At 30.8% G+C, this 19820-nt stretch overlaps 3 protein-coding genes across 3 annotated transcripts; 1 reads left to right on the forward strand and 2 right to left on the reverse strand.

Moving 5' to 3' along the window:
• The first annotated feature begins 2709 nt into the window (after nt 1–2709).
• On the forward strand, nt 2710–5900 carry LOC114385289 (peroxidase P7-like). The gene is made up of 4 exons (XM_028345301.1): nt 2710–3023; nt 3324–3515; nt 3635–3800; nt 5370–5900. Exons 1-4 carry the CDS (start codon nt 2790–2792, stop codon nt 5753–5755), a joined length of 978 nt encoding a protein of 325 aa, XP_028201102.1. The 5' UTR covers nt 2710–2789; the 3' UTR covers nt 5756–5900.
• A 204-nt stretch (nt 5901–6104) lies between these two features.
• LOC114385290 lies at nt 6105–8712 on the reverse strand. The gene is made up of 4 exons (XM_028345302.1): nt 8305–8712; nt 8055–8196; nt 7297–7366; nt 6105–6468 (listed from the first exon to the last, which is right to left on the reverse strand). The coding sequence occupies exons 1-4, from the start codon at nt 8516–8518 to the stop codon at nt 6331–6333; spliced, it is 564 nt and encodes a 187-aa protein (XP_028201103.1). The 5' UTR covers nt 8519–8712; the 3' UTR covers nt 6105–6330.
• Nucleotides 8713–16895: 8183 nt separating this feature from the next.
• LOC114384619 lies at nt 16896–18782 on the reverse strand. Its single transcript, XM_028344326.1, has 4 exons — nt 18556–18782; nt 17874–17999; nt 17573–17740; nt 16896–17205 (listed from the first exon to the last, which is right to left on the reverse strand). Exons 1-4 carry the CDS (start codon nt 18631–18633, stop codon nt 17107–17109), a joined length of 471 nt encoding a protein of 156 aa, XP_028200127.1. The 5' UTR covers nt 18634–18782; the 3' UTR covers nt 16896–17106.
• Nucleotides 18783–19820: the final 1038 nt, after the last annotated feature.

Genomic DNA, 19820 nt, shown 5'->3' on the forward strand with positions numbered 1-19820 from the left:
CAAATAGCATAATTAATAGTATGCATAAAGGAAATAACATTAATTAAGAGCACGTTTATTTTGCTTCAGCGCCTGCTATGATGGAGATCCAACAAATGGACGCAGAAGTAAGGGAGGAGATGCGTTGACAAACCTCTGTTTGGTGTTCCACCAATGGATTGTCAAACATGCACTAAAGCTAATGTTGATACAAAAGTTACTTCTAATAGCATCAATGAGACTTGAATCTAAAACTCAAAATCATGTTTCCAACACAACACCAAACATCATAGTGAATAGAAAAATCATGTTTAACTCACCATAGACTCAAGTTGAGAGACACTAATCGTGTGTTTGGAATGACATTATTTACATTAGACCTAAAATTCACATCAAAATTGATAATAGATGCATAATTAGTTATAAATATTTACTTGTCTGAGACTTAGATCGAAATTGATGTAACTTAGTTTTAAACATGTATTAAATGTTGATGAAGTCACATCCAAAATTGTTTTAACTTAAAATTGTTTTTGGTAGTATCTTATCTCATATATTTTGTGTGGACATATTGAAATAGAAGTTTCTTTTCCACTTTAAAAAAACCTTAAAATTAATTATGAATTTATAATCAATTCTTCGACATAAAATTCTTATTCTTCAACATGAAATTAAATATATAAATTTTTATGTGAAATCATGCTAACTTATATTTTAACATGATTCTATATCATCTAACCTGAATTGACTGAATTCAAATACACTATTATATCATTTCAAGAAAATAAAAGTCATTGTTATCGTAATTCTTTTTCTTGTGACCTTTCTTTTCGTGATTTTATTATGGAAATTCAGTGAGTGCTTAATTTTAATTTTAGAAATATCTTTTTTAATACTTCGTTGAGAAAGTCAAGCAATTTCATATTTTCTCCTTAATTTATGATTTCCATTTTCAGCTTGTCACAAATGAGAAGCCTCTTGCAACGAAAAGCCACGTTATCCAGCCATTAAGCCCAAAAAAGATGCCAAAATCCTCCATAGATCTTGCATTAATTCTGCTTCAAATAAAATTTGACCTATGCACAGGGTATATTCTGGTTTCATGACTAACATCGCAACAAATTTCCGCAATTCAGCTGGACAGCTAATTTAGCTCATTACTTGACTTTTTTTTTATTTTTAATATTGATACTGTGGTTCATCTTTCCAATCAATAATTGTCATGTAAAATCAAACTAAACATTTCCATAATATAAAATAATTAGAAACTATTATTGTGATGCCTTTTTGTACATGACCATATCAAAAAGATGAATCACAATAACATAAAAAATAACAATAATTATTATAAAAGTTAATAAAATTATTATACATCATAATATGATAATTTCTAATTAAATGATAATATGTAAAAAAAAATTTATATTGATGACACATTTTAATAAATATTAATTTATGTAAATTTATTATATATAAAGAGCTTAAATATGCTTTTTTTTATATAAGTTTGTATTTTTCTAGTTTTGATTCTTGTAAAGAAATTTGTCTATTTTTAGTATAGTAAATTTTTATTTTTTTAAATTTTAGTTTATGTAAGATATTTTGTTCTTTTTTAGTCTTTGCAAGTTTGCATATTTCTAATTTTGATTCCAGTAAACATGAGCTTATGAAGATTATAAATAAAAAAATTGGAATCTTAAAGGGATTAAATTTAAAAAGTATAAACTTAATTACAAGGACAAAATATAAAAACAAAAACTTATAGGAATTAAAATTGGAAAAACATGGATTAAAATTAAAAATTGAATTTACAAGAATCAAAATAAGAAAAAAAAATAAATCAATATAAAAAATAAAAACAACAAGGTATATTTTTACATGTATTTTTTGTAAAATAATTTTGAAGGTTTTCCAGTCTCATTGTCACAGCATAGGAACCCTATCACGGGGGTACTACTCCTCCCACAAAACAACAGTGATTGAGCCCCACAGGAGCAATTCATGCACAGAAGAGGCGAAACAATTATGATACTCACTTTTGGAATAACGAAACTGCTAAAAATTGTCACTGCCACGAGGCAATAATTGTACCCGTAAATTATTGATTTGGTTAAAAGTAGATTAGCTAGGTGTGTGTTTAGATTTTTTTATCAGTAGGAAAATTAAACAACAACTACGATCTAAAAGACACTCATGCATGGTGCGTGTTTAGATTTGAAATCTCCAGAACAGATGTTCACTCACATTTTCTAAAGAGAGGAAACCGATAATCAAGAATGTTATGTCAATAAAAGATGTCTCAGACTCTCAGTGACTCAAGGAAAATCAGCGTTTATAAACTACATTTAGCCTCAATTTTCAAGTAATATAAGATTATTTTTTATATACCGGAACAATATCAACAATTGCTTTATCATGAGAATGTTTGAAATTAAATTATTTATTTACTAATTTTGATAAATAGGATTAAAAAGTCTAACTAAGTTCTTAACCACTTTTATCTCTCAATTGTTTCAATAGTTTTCATATATAATTTCCTCTAAACCCTGTTCAATGGCACAAGTTTTGAAAAACTCACAAGATTTCTCACTGAACATTTTTTTTCCCAATACATGGTAGAGACTGTGAAACTTATTTGAAAATAAATCATTTGCTCGGCCACAATCTCATTGGTAATAATACAGGGGATATGGTGTATATCATTGTAAATGACTCTTGGCATATTTTGTGCCTCATACATAAATACACATGTTTGCTTATTTAAAAAAATAATAATAATTTAGTCCAACCCTGTATAAGAGATAGCTCAAATGATTGGGTATGTCTTCAATACGAAAGCTCCAATGGCTTCTTACTACTTCCTCTTGCTTGTTCTCGTCGGTGCAACTACAGCTTCTGGGGCTGAACTATGTGCAGACTTTTACTCATGCACCTGCCCAAACTTGTTGCCTATAGTGAAGAAAGGAGTGGCCAAAGCCATTCAGAAAGAACCACGCATGGGCGCTTCCTTACTCCGATTGCATTTCCATGACTGCTTTGTAAACGTGAGTATATAATTAATAATGTAGTTTAATTAATATGACATACATTTTATGTTTACATCATGTAACCTTTTTTGTATAGGTTGCAAGTTGCGAGAAACTATTACATTGTCTGGCTCATTATGATCCAAATAATCTTCATATGACACGTAATTAAGTGTTAAGTGTTATTAGTTTTTTTAAAATTAAACAAAAAATTGAATGAATGTCACCTAGAAATTGATTGAAACTATAAACATGTAGTGGTCTGAAACTATCTAATAAATTCCTCCAAGTTGCTTTCCTAAGATAGTGATATTTCAGGGTTGTGATGCATCTATACTGTTGGATGATACAAGCAACTTCATTGGGGAGCAAACAGCAGCAGCTAACAACCAATCAGCTAGAGGGTTCAACGTGATTAATGATATTAAGGCCAGTGTGGAGAAAGAATGCCCCAGAGTAGTGTCATGTGCTGATATTCTTGCTTTGTCAGCTAGAGATTCTGTAGTTTATGTAATAATACTATACTAATATTCTGAGATTCTATTTCTATCCCAGTCAAAGTTATCAATTATTATGGCCCTTGAATTAATAGCACTTACTATATATCTTTTTGTGTAAAACATTTTCAGTTAGGAGGACCTTCTTGGGAAGTGGGGTTGGGGAGAAGAGATTCTACTACAGCAAGCAGAAGTGATGCTAATAATAGCATTCCTGGGCCTTTCCTCAGTCTAACTGCTCTGATAAACAATTTTGCTAATCAAGGCCTCTCAGTTACAGATTTGGTGGCTCTTTCAGGTGCTATAACAATTTATGAGATGTCTTGAATCAGTTAAAACAAATGCTTTCCAAAAAGAGAAGACTTCCACAAAAATAAGTTAAAATAAATGTTTTTTAACACGTTTGGCTTCCAAATTAAAGTTGTGATTTTATATGTGTAGTGATTGTGATCAATGGCGGATTGAGGGGACCTAGGTTCATTTGAGGGAGTGCACTTGCACCTCCTCATTTTTTAAAATTTATCAAATTTGTAAATAAATTTTTATATTTTTGTATTTTATTTTATCTATATTTATATAATTGAACCTTCTAATTTTATTTTTTATAATTTGTAGCCACTAACTTAAGGTCTTGGATTCACCACTTATTACGATGACATGTGCAGTTTGTTGCATTAGTAATTTAATTATTTGACTAAATAATCCCTATTAAATAGAATTTGCAAGAGATGAACTCATAATAAAAAAATTGAGGAAATTGTTCTTTCTTTTCATTTTAACTAAATGAATAGAAGTGATATTAAAAAAATTAATAAATGCAATGACAAAAAAATGATAAATATTATTCGTCAATTTTTCAATTATTAAAAATAAGGTGGCTGAAATTAAATAAAAATTGATAAATAGTCCGTTTCATTGAGCTTAAAGAAAGTAAATTTGTGATTCGGCCTTTCCAGAGCTTTTTCCATAAACTAATTCTTTTCACTTTTAAGAAAAATACTAAAATATTTTTTACTTTTCATTTTTAAAAAATTAAAACTTACATAATTATTATAATTTTTTTGAACATATCTATAATTAAAAACTCACTTTTCACTTTTAATTATTTTATTTCATGCAATCCAACAAAAACTCATTGTTTACTCATCTGCTTTCCATTGAGGTATGAAATTTGAACCGATTAATTATTTATTACTTTTCTTATTATTCCGTTTAGTTTACTTCTTAAATAATGTGATAAAAATTTCTTCCTAAACATAAAATATAAATAATCAAGGGCATTTGATCTCATTTTATTTGAGTTCATCTCATGTTATCTCTTTTTCACTCTATTCATTCATTATCAAATATCCCATCGTATTGATCTAGGTGTCTTTATTTGTTTCTACAAGTCAACGGATTCTAGTACTCTTAAGTCTTGGTTGTTGAGTGAGTAACAAAACAATCCTTTTATCAAGGGAATCTAACTAGATGATTGAGTGAGTTATTGGAGACTATTACCTGTAAAAAAAATAAAATCTTTTCGCGGTTATTGTCATGATTAAGAGTGGTGTCCTATTCCTATCTATCTATTATCTAAAACCATCACTCGTCAGTTTGAGTTTTGCTCAACCTATATATTGCCAAAAGAAATTACCACTTTGTTGTTCAAAAGTTGTGCTAGGAAAAATATTTTAGTGAATTTGGTCATTTCATTTTTTTCTGGAGAATAAATAATAATACCTTCCATTTCCTGCACTGAATTGTGTTTTCCTCTGCCTTTGTAAAAAAACTGTCGTACTAAAGAAATAAGAGGATACTAATTGAATTTTGGCTTCCCATATTCACAAAGTGCTTCAACTACCTAACAGCATCTTTTCAATAACAGGGGCACATACAATTGGCCTGGCTGAATGCAAAAATTTCCGAGCACACATCTACAATGATTCCAACGTTGATCCCTCTTACCGAAAGTTCCTGCAGAGCAAGTGCCCCAGAAGTGGAAATGATAAAACACTCGAACCCCTTGACCACCAAACTCCAATCCATTTTGATAATCTATACTTTCAGAATTTGGTGAGTAAGAAGGCCCTTCTCCATTCCGATCAGGAGCTGTTCAATGGCAGTTCTACTGACAATCTGGTAAGAAAATATGCTACCAATGCTGCTGCATTCTTTGAAGACTTTGCCAAGGGCATGCTCAAAATGAGCAACATCAAGCCTCTTACAGGAAGCCAGGGCCAGATCAGAATCAATTGTGGGAAAGTCAATTAAACGTTAGCAAGTGATGATGTATAATATGTTTTTAATATAAATTTTATTTCCCTCCTCCAAAGTTATGTCGAATAATTTGATCCTCGAACCGTCAAGCAACCTGGTTTATCATCAATGAACTACGTAGTTTTATATGTACACCATATATGCACATGACTTTGTGACAAATGAACGACAATCAACATAACCAGCAGACTTATAGCATCAAATGAACGACAATATCTAGCTATCTATCCAGAAAATTTGTATCTCTTTGCATTTGCCCGGTAAGGATTTTAAAGAATCATCAGCCTAAAACAAAGCAGGCATTAAAATCACAAATTAAATGAATTATAACTTTGAGAAGAAATTTACAAGAGAAATAAGAGAAAAAATTCTAAGGACAATTAATGTGTTACAGTGTTAGGCACAACAATTTTAACTTCGATTGTTCCCACTAGAATATTACAATATATAGTCAGAGATGGCTGCGAGCTAGTTACTTCATCTCATGAAAATTACGATATCTCAACTATACAGCCTACAAAAACAGAAATTTCAAGCTGCTATTTACAGTTATATTACATCTCTTCCACCTAATCCAACTCATCACCAGATTCAACCTCCAGTTCAAATTCATCAATCTCTTTAAAGTAAGCTTTCTGTTTTTGTATAAATTCTTGCAGCTGGTGATCCTTGAACTCATCTTTTTCAGATGACAAAGCACGCTGTTTCTGAAAATTCAGAAAATATGCATCAGACACTAGCAAAATATTTATTTTGCATGATTGAACATAAAACCAAGAAACAAGAAGTATGCAGAATCTATAGCCTGTAAGCAAGCCCCCTGCCAAAAGAAAATGTCATGTGCAGGAGGAAAAAGAAGTGTATGAGCTAGAAAGTACCAGAAAATTATATATTCTACTTCCACCCAACAACTATTTCAAAGATTTTATTAGGACAATGAGTACAGTGTGATGGCAAAGGAAATCTAAATAGTTGGGAGTCACAACAACTATCTGCGATTGAAATGTGATCAACTTCCATTGTACCCACTATAAAACTACTCCAAATGCTATAAAAATGGTGGTCCAGTGAAAAAGGTTCCCAGTACATCCCAATGAATGAATACGTTGTATCTGAGGCTATATAACCCGTGACCGGATCACCAGGTGGCAATCTTACCATTGCATCAGGATTCACCCTTCACACAAATTCAAATACACATATAGTGAAAATACCCATTATATTTTAGATGTGAGTAAATTTCATAGACATTATAAAATTGTCTATGTAGAGATATCAAGGGAGGTTGGCATAAAATTGTTTGAAGTATAGATGACAGACATAAGATTACTCATGCCAGAGATTGACATACCCACTAAAAAGGCAGGAATACTCATCTTAAACAGTAAATAAACAATCCTCGGAAAATGCTCATTGCAATATTTTTAACAAGAACAAGTTCCTGCTGAATAACCAATTCAATATCCCTACAGTCAAGGGGTTTGAGTTCCCTAATAAAACCACAAACTCGGGAACACAATAGTAAATTAATATACCTTTGTACGAGGAACTGTCATTGCCTTGGCCTTGGGTAGGTTCACACCTTCAAACTCATCCTCTGTATCGCTGTTTTTTCATCACAAAATCATACACAACAATAATTATATGGTAGAACTTCCAGGAAAGAGACAATAAAAAGCAAAAATCAAATCCAATTCCGTAAATCAAGACAAGAGATATAATGGATCTATCCAACTATAACATAGATACCAACACAGAATCGAATGAAACATAAAATGATAAGGGTATAAAGCATTGTAACAGCAAAGCAGGACCGACTAAAAAAAAAAGTGAAACAAAAAGGGATAACTCTGAATCAGTAACCTATTCAGGAAAGCTTCACAAGACCAAGACTTTTCCATGCATTCATACATATATAGCCAATCCAAACAGCAAAGTCCACAAATACTTTAGCAAACTCCTTTCAAGAACTGTGAAATGTTTAAGTAGCAACACACTATCTAATAAACTCTACTATTACTTAAAATTTAGTAGAAGTAAAATTCATTAAATGAGAAGTAGGTCTCACAATTTTATAATTTCCAATAAATTTCAGCAAATAATAATAAACAATGTGTTTAAAAGAGTGTGCTACTAGCATTTCTCTTAAAATCCACTCTATCACAATGTTTAGCATTTAATTACCCAATCACAGAAATTCGAAAATCACTCCTCCTATTCTCCCTCAATCATTGTTTCTTAAACTCAACACAACTTCCACTAGGCAAAAGAGAAGGGAATTAGTAGTAATTACCAAGTATGAGAGATCTTGAAATTGGGCGTGGTAGTGAAAGGAACAGCCACAGCCTTCCCTTTATCCTTCTTTCTTTTGTTTGAAGAACGTCTTCGGCTGTACACGACTGTGATAGGCTCGGAAGCTTCAACATCAACAATCTCTGAAGGAAAGAAGAAGAAAAAACGATAATTATAGGCAGTAACTAAACAGAGCAATTAAATATGCTATATTAAAATTGAAGTATTGCTAAGCTGGAATGAATAATTACCGTGGAGAGAGGGAGAGGGGGTTTTGAGCGATGGAGAAGGAGAGGTAGGGTTTGGGGCACTATCGAGATTGGTGGCGGTGCATTTAGCGGGTGCGGAAGAAGGGGTTTTGGTTTTGAGAGGTTTGAGGGGAACAGCGGAGGGAGAAGAAGTGTTGGTGCGATCGGAGAGAGGCTTTCTGCGAGGTAGCACTCGTCTTTCGTTACTTGCTTCCATTCTTACTTCTTCTGCCTTTGGCTTTGGCTTTCCATTTTACTGTGGTTTAAGAAAATGAAGTTGAGAGTGCGGAAATTTAACAGGGAAGTACGAGAAGGAAGAAGAAGAAGATTGAGGAAGAAGCTTCTGTGTTAGCGGGAATTTTTTATTTTTATTTTCGCTTGAAGAAGAAGAAGAAGAAGAAGAACAAAGCACGGACAACGCAATTTGGGTTGGGTAATATGAATACTTCGTACGGAGGCCTTCTCATCCAATACGGGCTAGGCCTTACGGTCTCTTTTGTCTCTCTTGGTAAAATTTTCTAGAAACACCAGTGGGAGTAAAAAATAAAAATAAAATTAAAGAATTGAAGGGAATTGATATTGGCACCTCCAAAATTGCTTCTAATCCCTACCATCAATGCACAAATACCAAAATATTATTTGTCTCCTTTCCCCCAATATTGGCACCCACTCTTTCCCACCTACAATGTCTCTAACACAACAGAATCATGATTCTATTGTGTTATAATTTATGTGATATAATGATTTTGGTGTGCTATATAAATTTTCATACAATGAAATCATAAAAATTTTGGGTTGCAAATTATGCAATTAATACCTAAGTTATTTCTATTTATCAAACAATAAAAAAAGCAAAAAAAAAATGTATACTGAAAGTATGATTCTGTTATATATTGTGCAATGGAATTATACTTTGGTTGTTCATTATTTGTTAATCCCCACTTGCACAACGAAATTGTAATTCAATTATGCATTTTTTTCATAGTTACACAACAAAATACATTTTTGTTGTACTAATGGGGTGAGAAAAAAAATATACAACAAAATCATGATTTTGTTATACAATATTTTTTACACTCTCATTAATATAATGAAAGTGTATTTCTATTGTGCATTATGAGAAAGGGCTTTTTTTAAAAAATTCCGGAAGATGATAGGAGCCAATAACAACTTACTGGAACTAATAACAATTCCAATTCCAAAGAATGAAATGAGTTTTTGGATAAACTAAAATGAGTTTTCTATTAAATATCCTCTTAGAAACTATATAAAAGAATTTTCACAAATTAATTAATGTTGGTTAAGAGAATTCATTTTAAATAATCGGAAAGTTCATATCACTTTTCTCATCTTATTTTTTCTCTCAAAAATACTTTTAAAGAAACTCATCCAAATAGACTTTTACTCTTTCAATATTCATTCGTAGGCCTCATTAATAGTTAGAACGTAATTTCTTCTTCTTTTTTTTATTAAAACTAGTCCAATAGTAATATTTTGCGTTTGTATTAAATTTATAATTTATAATTTTTATATTATTCTGTTTTTTTATTTTAATAAAAAACATTTTAGTATAAATGCATTTGAATGTGTATAAACAATCATAAATATTAGTGTTTACTTAAATAATTATATATATTTTATATCGTTCTACTTTATATAAACGTGTCTTATAAAAAATATCAGCTTTATAAATATACTTACGTATATTTTTTTATACTATATTATAAGTATAAAGTATTCACCGATTTTCTATTCGTTTTAACTCTACACACACCCATAATTCTTCTTCTTCATCCTCTATGAACCCACTAGACTGTAGTCGTGGTTGATAATTTGTTTGATGCTAAGCATATATTATTTTACAAAAAGAAAAATCTTAAACAAATCGAAGTTCTTTTTAAAATATGCTACTTTCTAATGTTATGTGTATCGAACAAAATAAAAATTATAGATGGAAAGTGGTTTCACAACAATCTTAGACGCCAAGGGAAAAACATTGAACCGAGAGTCTGTCCTTAATTAGTGGTTCAATGTATCTTTAGGAGGTTCAAAACGCATATGCAGTTTTATAAATGGAATCAACAACTATCCAGGCTGAAAAGTACTGAACTTGATGCTCTTTTTGCCTTAATAGTGCTGTATTATAAAATTGTAATGTCACCACACTCCAGTCCCAATATATTAATAGTAGTAATATTTTTTGTAATACATTGTTTTTAACGGCTTTTCCAGCTCCAAAATATTACTTATAACTTTTATGATCGCTTCACCAACTTGTCAAAATTGTGGTGCTCCTTTCTACATTATCCTTTTTTCTTTTCTTTCTGGGGTGAAATGCTATGATCCATTTCTATTATTTCCATGCACGTGGAAGACTTTATCTTTTATCATTGTGTCAATTTTTAAAACAGTTATTTTAAAATAACTAATACTACAATCTAAAAATAATAAAAAGTTTGTAAAACCTAAAATATAAATTTACTTATTTATTTCTTGAAGTACATGCGATGTAGGCCATGTTAACGGTGGCGTGAAATGCAACTCATGCAAGTGTTTTTGGTTAACTGTAAGCATAAGGTGGTATGGTAGATTGGTAGAGTTTGGACGGGTCTCACTTGACCTTATCCTTTTTTTTTTTTTCCCTTTTTTGGTCCAGTAACTTGACCCTATTTTGATTTTATATTTAGATTAAACTAACTATTTGGATTCAGATTCGGATCAAAATTATGATTTCATTTTTTTAGTTGGATTAATATAATATTTTGGTAACAGAAATTTAGACGTTATGAATAATATTAAACTACAAAATTTTAAAATATAAAATAAAAGTTAAGGTATGCTTGACATTATATATATTAAATAAATTATACCAATATGAATATGACCCTGTTGATATCGAATCCAATTGAGCCAACATAAATATGACACGCATAATGATTATTTGCATTTATGAAAATATTTTATTAGTCTTATGATAAAATATTTTTAAAATTAATTAAATGATTGGACACAAATAATTAATATGTTAAAATTAAAATTAAATTGCTAAAATAATATTCAAGTTAACAAAAATATTTTTTGTTTGATTTTATTTTATTTATCTCTCAGTTGAATTTTGATTTTTTTTTCCTGATGAAGGACTACTTTAATTTATTTTATTTTAAGAATTGGTATCTTTACTTCACACTAAAAAAAATACCCAATCATACATTCTAGACCCTTAACACCAACACGTGAGTAAAGTTAATTTTTATAATAGTATTCACAATACTCACAGTATGTGTAACTAAATAAAAATAAATTATAAATATGCATGAAGATTCGTTTAATTTTAGAATATGTTTGGATTTAATAGTAAAAAATGACATAAATTAAAGTTTGTTATATTTTACTTTAATTTGTTAACTCCTTTGTGTTTCGTATTATTTTTTTATTTTTATTTGAAATCAATTTTAAAAATATTTTTCCAAAAAACTTTCAGATAATTATAAAAGTACTCTCTAAAATAAATTAAACTAGATATGTAAAATATAAACTTAATCAATTCTCTCATAAAATATTTACATAATACCATAATAACTTTATTGTATCTCATTTTTGTTTATCCTCCATCCTTTTTGCCGACATATTATTTTATTCCATCCATCATTAAACACTTAATCATGCCTTTATGTATCTTAAACGACCACCAAAATCCACAAGGCTCATCACTACTTCACCTAAAGCAACATCGTCCTCCAAAACAAAACCAGCGTAAGCCTCCTCTTGTTTAACCTTTTCACAGTTCTAATTAAACAGACAGAAACCCCCTGTAAATTAATTAACAAACCAAGGGGCCACAAAAGAAGCTCAAATTACAAACTCACCCTCTCCCTCCCTTAACCTCTCAGAGATCGAGCAACAAAAGATTCTACATGGATGCAATTCAATTTTGGGTTTCAAAGCACAAGTTAGCCACAGTTGGTAAGTTATGTCCAACTAATTAACAAGTTTTCCCCCTTCCCCATCATTTATGTACTCTATTTTGATCATAGAGAAACAATAGAAAAACTCTCTAATTAACACATTTTTTTTGTACACTCTATTATGTGTCTCATGTTTTATTTAATCAAATTTTCTTTCTGATTTTCTAATTTCCAATCAATTTTATCCAATAAAAGAAAATATATTTAAAAGAATGTGTTAGCTAGAGAATATTTCTTACCAATGTTCTGAACTTCCATAAATGAAAAAGACAATATTTGTAACCATATCAATGATTCAAAACAGTATTTTATTTAATATTTAATCAATGTGAAATCTCTACTATCTAGTATAACAAAATTTATAGTTGGTGATAAATCTCGTTATAACTAAATTACATTGGTGTTGGTTGTAGGGGGACTGTGGGGCCTCTGGAAGGTCTCCAATGAAGCCTAGTCTTAGACTTATCCATGCCATATGCATGTCCCACAATTGTACATACACATTGACGTCCATAATAGTGTTCCTCTGAATTTTTGTTGTTTTGGTTTTAAGATTGCATGGCCAAGCGTTAACACTGGCAGTGTTGTCTGGTGTCGCGGCTTATCATGCTCCAAGTGTGGCCCAGCTTGTTGAATGAGACCTCCTCAGTCCTTACTAAAATTATTAAATATTAAAATAAAATAATGCATATTTAGATGAGGAGAGGGTCCTCTATCATATATATCATCAACTTGCTGTACTCTTTTCTGTTTCTTTAATTACTTATATTTAATATTATCAGAGGGGGGAAACAGACAAGTTTCTATGTTCTCAGATCAACTCGGTGATTGAATTGTATAAAGCCCATGGAAAAGACAACTGATATTATAAAACTTCTATATTTTTCTATAATATTGTTTTAATTAAAAAATTATAATATTTTAATGGTAAATAAAAATTTAGTATAAATTATTCGTATTGGATCATATTTAGTTATAAAAATATAAATGTGAAACACGGATATATTTAATGGGTTATTTCAAGAATTTACTCAATTGTTATTAGGTTTTCTTTTTGTTTTGAAAAAATATTTATCTTTATTATACTAGCTAATATATTATACTTTTTTATCCATTTAAGAATAAAATTTAAATCTTTGATCTTTTAAATATCAATTTATTATCGATTTACAATTTTAAGATCAAAATAGATATTTATATAAAAAAAAAAACCTTCCTCACTACAAATATTGTTAACATAGAAGTTTGTCACAAATATAAATTTGTTTGGAAGCAAAAGCTTACTTTTAATTCGATGCAAACTATATACTTAACAGGGGGTTATTTATGTGGGCCATGGGTCAGCCTGACGGGTCTAGCTACCATGGCCACGGGGATTCAACTAACTAGTTGGGATTTTTGCGCACACGTTACCTTTCGCTTAGCCCGAGTACCATCAAGGTGGGCAACCGTTCAGGGTCTTATTTCTTTAAAAGGTATTAAATCTTTTATTTAGTTTATATAAGTATTAAATTTTTATATAATATTATAACTTAGTAATATCAACCCGAGCATGAAAAATTATTTTTGTTCAATTGAGTTGTAAAATGTAAAGAGGAATAAATTACGTACATGAAAGAAAATAATAAAAATTGAAACTTTTCTAAAATATAATAATTCTCAAGTTTCATCCTTTTGTTTTGTGTACGAAATTTGACTTTGAGTGACCTATGCACAGTGTGAAAACTTTTTTGGATTGGAAAAAGAATGTGAGGGAGATTTTGGGGGCTTCTAATTATAATATTTTTATTCTAAAATTATTTAGTTTATACAAATTAAATTATTTAAGAATATAACTAATCTCTAAGTCACGATATCTAGACTATCAAGTCCACAATACTTTTAGATGGGTATACTTATCTTTTGTAAACATATTTTATGCATCACATGCATATAAAGGATATTAATGCCCGGAAAAGATCGCATGTCCTAACAATAAACCCTTGCACCATTAAGTTTTTAGGGTCCTTTTCAGTATCTTTGCAATGTGCCATTCAATTTAGTGGCTTATGCAGTTTTTAAGGTGGATTAAGGGTTTCATAGATTGGCTTAGGTATCTCCCTAATGGACATTATGTGTTTTTGTGTACTTGAAAAATTTAATCCTTGAAAAGTTATACGACCATTTGCAACCACCTTCTAACAGATCTAGATTCTATCATTATTGATACGCATGATGTGGATGATATCGAAAACAAACTATTGAGTATGACTAAGAGTACAAGCACTAGGAGTGGGAGTATAGGACAACCAAAATTCAAGTCTAGACATGGCAAGAAAACCCGTACCCGTGGGTACCCGTCTGAATCCGTTCCGACTTTGACGAGTAATATCCGAGTTGACCGGGTATGAGTTCGGGTTCGGGTTTTTCCCGATAACCAAAAGTCGGGTACGGGTACGGGTATGGGATTACTAGACCCGTCCCGACCCCGAACCCGAACCCGTCCCGCCACTTAAAATCTTTAGAATTTTTGCATAATTTAATCAAAAGGCATATAATTTTTATTACTAGTTAATTTTATTTTAAAATTTTTACATAATTTAATATTATTTTCTTAACTATTTATGTAGACACACGCGTTATAATAAATCTATTGATATATAAGTAGTTAAAAATAAATGTTTAACAATCAATTTATTTTTTTCTAAAATCAAATTTTTAATATTTTTTTACAAAAAAAAAAATATTTTTCTAAATGGTGTGTGGAACGAGGTTGGGGATACCCGATACCCGACGGGTACGGGGATGAGACAATAAATTCAAACCTGTCGGGTATTGAGTACGGGTATGGGGATATGTTGAAGAGTCGGGGTAAGGAATTGGGGAAACAATACCCATACCCGACCCGCCCCATTGCCATGTCTATTCAAGTCTAGGTTCAACTCCTAGTCTCTTTGTGACTTACATGCACCAAAGACACCTTCTCCCTCCACCCTAACCCAAACTTGTCCTCCCCCCACCCTTACCCAAACTTAAACCCAACCCCCTCTTCCTTCCACTCCGACCCAAACCCCAAACCCCTCTTCCCTTTACTCCAACCCCAACCTAAACCTAAACCACTATGGACCCTGACCCTCTTCCCTTTACTATAACCCAAACCCAAAATGTCCTCCTTCCACTTCGACCCCAACCCAAACCCAAACTCCTCCTCCTCCCACTCTTACCTCGACCCAAGCCCAAACCCTAACCTAAACGTTTTAACGACATGAACTATATATAACATTTGATAAAATATCATGAAAACATATTAATACTATTTATTTATATTTAATGATATTTTTTAAATATTTTCAAAGGTTTTTAGCAACATTTTTATTAAATATCAGACAAAAAAATGTTGCTAAAGGTAACATGTGTAATAGTATACGATCAAAACTTGAAGTCTTGAACCCATATTGATGCATTTTTTCTTTGGTTAGAGTTAGGAAACAATTAAGGATAAGTGATTAAGAGTTTTTTTTACGTGTACATAACTCATACAATTTAGAAAAAGTTAATTAAGTTTTTAGTTCCTAAATTTTTTTAAAATTCAGTTTTTAGTCCCTAATCTTTAGTTTGACTGATCAAGATTTCTTAACTTTTTTCTATTAAAATTTTTAGTCTCTAAATTTTTGTTTGATGGGTCAATGTTCCTTAACTTTTTTTCCATTAAAATTTTTAGTTCCTAAATTTTTAAAAAATTTAGTTTTTAGTTCTTGAAATCTCATTAAATAAATAAAAATAATGGGCTCAAACTTTTATTTAAAAACTAAACTGAAATTTTTAAGAATTTAGGGAATTTGACCGGTCAAACAAAAATTTAGAAACTGAAAATTTTAATAGAAAAAAAATTAAAAAACTTTAATTAGTCAAACACAAGTTTAAAAAATACAAACCAAAATTTGAAAAAATTTAACGACTTAAAACTTAATTAAATCATCCAAAAATTGTATAGTTTATACTTTCAAAAGCGTAGCCCTTTATGTATATAATGTTCAAAAGTCCAAAGGGCACAGTAGAAGAATATATGTGCCCATTATAAGGAATAAAGGCCCAATATACTTCATTTTTTACAAATTTATACGTTCAGTTGTTTACCATGCAAAGACCATTTTTATAAGCTGAAGGATGGTGCAGCGCCTGAGCGACCGTGAGGTCTCGTGTCTTCGGTTCATGATTAACTTGAAAGCATTCATCACTTGCCAATTCCATGTGTAACAGGTGTCAACTTTCATTGCTTGAAGTTTCAGTAGGCCACATCTTTGTTACCTTTTTTTGTACTAAACTCCGTTAGGGAGGTGTCATTTCAAGTTTTACGTGTCTCATCTGGTTAGCCTCATTTCATTATACTTTTGACCTTAAGAACATTGTCCAGGGAACTAATCTTGGCATGATTTGAAGAAAAATAAACTCATAATTAATCATTCATTCATTACATCGTGAGGTTAACCTAATTATAATTTTCGACTCCTCATTTATATATATTAAAAAAAGATGTATTATATATTCATTTGTTTATGCTTCATTATATGTATATTATATGTATATATGTGGATATATATTAGATATGTATATGCTGGCTCCATACTTAAATTTGATCAACCATCAACTACTCTTTATCATTCTCTTATAGCTGGCATATTATATATATATAAAATTGGAAGCTATCTTATATGACGCTTGATTCCTCAAGGAACAATTTGCCAGTTAGCCAACATGAAGCAAAATGGGATAAGAAAAAAAATGGAAAATGCAATATATATATATATATATATATATATATATATATATATATATATATAGCAGATATTTGATTACTGATTTACTCTTCTTGATCGCCACTTTTGCTCCAATTCTTTATTGCTTGTACCACAGCTTGTTGCACAACATGTGCATCAATTGTCTCCGCTTGTTCTTCATTCTACAAAAGTTACATTCATATTTTGCCGTCATTCTTATATACATGACTATACACATTGGAGAAAAAATGCAAGAAAATGTATAATATTAATTCGTTACTGAAAGACATTGTACGTAGTAGACAATTAAGGTTAAGATTAATTTAACACTGTATATGCATGACCATCAATTAATGCACACAGTAACTATGTCCCTTTACTGGCGTCCCCCAGTGAGGAACGTTTTATAAAAGGACAACACATGTGACATCCTAAAGTATTGTTAACATTCAAGGAAAAGAGAGTGAGAGAGATCAATGATACACATGTTGAAAATAAATAAGCATTTGTAATAGTTTTTCTTTGCTATGTATGTGTATATCAGCTTACTTCTCCAACTGCTTGAAATCGAAAAGTGTCTGTACAAGAAACCCTAGCTTCAAGTACAGTGAGTCTCATCTCTTCAAAGGCCTCCAATATGGAAACAAGCAGACCTGAACACCCTTTTGCCGAGAAAACATTTATAAGAAATCCCTTTTCTAGGGTTTCTACTGTAACCTGCACAAGTCCATTCAGCAAAAATGTCACTCCAATCAATGTTTTTATATTGCAAGGAACTTGATCAAACATATATGTACAGGAGTTGTTGAATATAGATGATGCTGTAAACTTTTCTCAATTAAGAAAATACCATAGGCAAAGGGTTGTGGACACTTGAAGTCTCTGCTGAGGCTATCTCTTGATTCAGTATTTCTACCTTTTGCTTTAACTTTTCGATATACTTTGATGCATCGACTATGATCGAGGTTTTATTTAGCTGCCATCAACCATGCATATAATAATAATTAGATGGTTTACTATCTCAATAAGCTGCATATAATTGATAGGAAACAGCTATATATATATGCGTTGGTTTACAAGACAAATGATATTAAATTAAAGAAAGTTGTCAATCACTATTTTCAATAATATTATATTGGAATAACTAATATTCATCATAAATCATTTTATTTCTTTGTGCTTCAGTTTTCTATATACCCAGATATATATGGAAATGAGAGCATAGAAAGATAATCGTAGATGCAAAAAGAATGAATATGAATTTGGTCAATAAGGAAAAAGAAAATTATATATATGACTATGTGAGATTTGAATAATAAGAAAAATAGCAAGGAAGAAGATTGTTTCCTTTAACAAAAATGGAATCAAATTCGGAAGAGGAATTGAATAGCAGAGGGGAGTATATATAAGTGTATAACAATATTACTGTCTAACTGAACATTCTTTTAGGCAATTGGCTTATTTCATTGAGAATGTTCACGGAGAAATCCAATGGAAAGAAAGATATCAGAGGAGATAATGTAGGGAATTACAGCATGAGAGTTAGTAATAGAACGAAGATGTTGCAGCTTCTCATGCAGTGCTGCTCTCTTTTGCTCTTTGGAAACCATTTTGTGTGCTCTCTCTCTCTCTCCTCTTATGATCCTTCTTCTGGCTTTCTTTCCCTCTGGTGCTTTTCTTTTTGCTATCAACTCTGCAGAGTTCTGTGGTCATTTAAAAGAAGGGATGAGCTCTCAAATCCATATGATCTCATGTGTTTTCTTCCAACATGACTGTCTCAGTTTATTCATAAATAAATACTATATACATTTTGGTTGAACTTACAAAAGTACCCTTTTATATATTTTGGAGTCTTTCCATTTGCCCAATTTTAAAATGCTTCTTTCTCTTTGCCAAGTGTTAACTTATTGATTATTGATGTGGTGCAGCTAGAAGATTATGGAATTTCATTAATATATATAATACATATCTAATAGCAGTATACCAGATCATTGAATTGGCTTCTTCTTTTTTTTTATTTAAAAGTTAAGGGTGTTAGTTTATCAAGTTTTCAAACAATAATAATTTCTGTCAACTTCTGAAACAAATTTTAAAAGAAAAAATAATGATTATTTTCTAAATACTAAACACTTTCCCAAAAAAATATGTTGAGTGATATGCATTACCTTATGTAAGAGTTATAATGAAATAATAAATAATTAATCAAGAGAATTTTAAATTCAAGCTCAAGTCATGAGAACATCTAATTTAATTATTTTAGTTTACAGGAACAATTATATATATAGTTTGTAATTAACTTATATATATAGTTGTATGCCAGGAAAATAGGAACTACCACTTAGTTTTTAAACTAAGGAAATATAATTATATTTAGCTATGAACAGCACTTGGGTATATTGGAAAAAATGTAATATCTGGCATAAGTTTTTGAGTTGGAAGAAAAAATGGGAGAAGGGGAATCATCAACTCGTGATAGTGAAAATTGGCCATCGAAAGAAGTGAAGGAGAAGCAACAAAAGGATGTTTAGTTGTGATTTTGGAATGCCTCCAAACACTCCTCACGGGGGCTTTTTAGGCTCTCCTCCACTCTCGATCCTTTCTCGCACCAGCAATCAAACTCTTGTCTTCTTTCTCCTTCTCTCTCCACACGTGCCATCATACCCTTCTCATCGTATATGAGACACCGAAGCTGATTTTCATTTTTTTTAATCTATTTTCCCGCTTGAAAGTGAAATTAAAATGTCATGATTTATATGCTTTTGTTGCGTACATATGTTACGATTATAACATGTATACT

This window comes from Glycine soja, chromosome 14 (assembly GCF_004193775.1).
Source record: "Glycine soja cultivar W05 chromosome 14, ASM419377v2, whole genome shotgun sequence".
NCBI lineage: Eukaryota > Viridiplantae > Streptophyta > Magnoliopsida > Fabales > Fabaceae > Glycine > Glycine soja.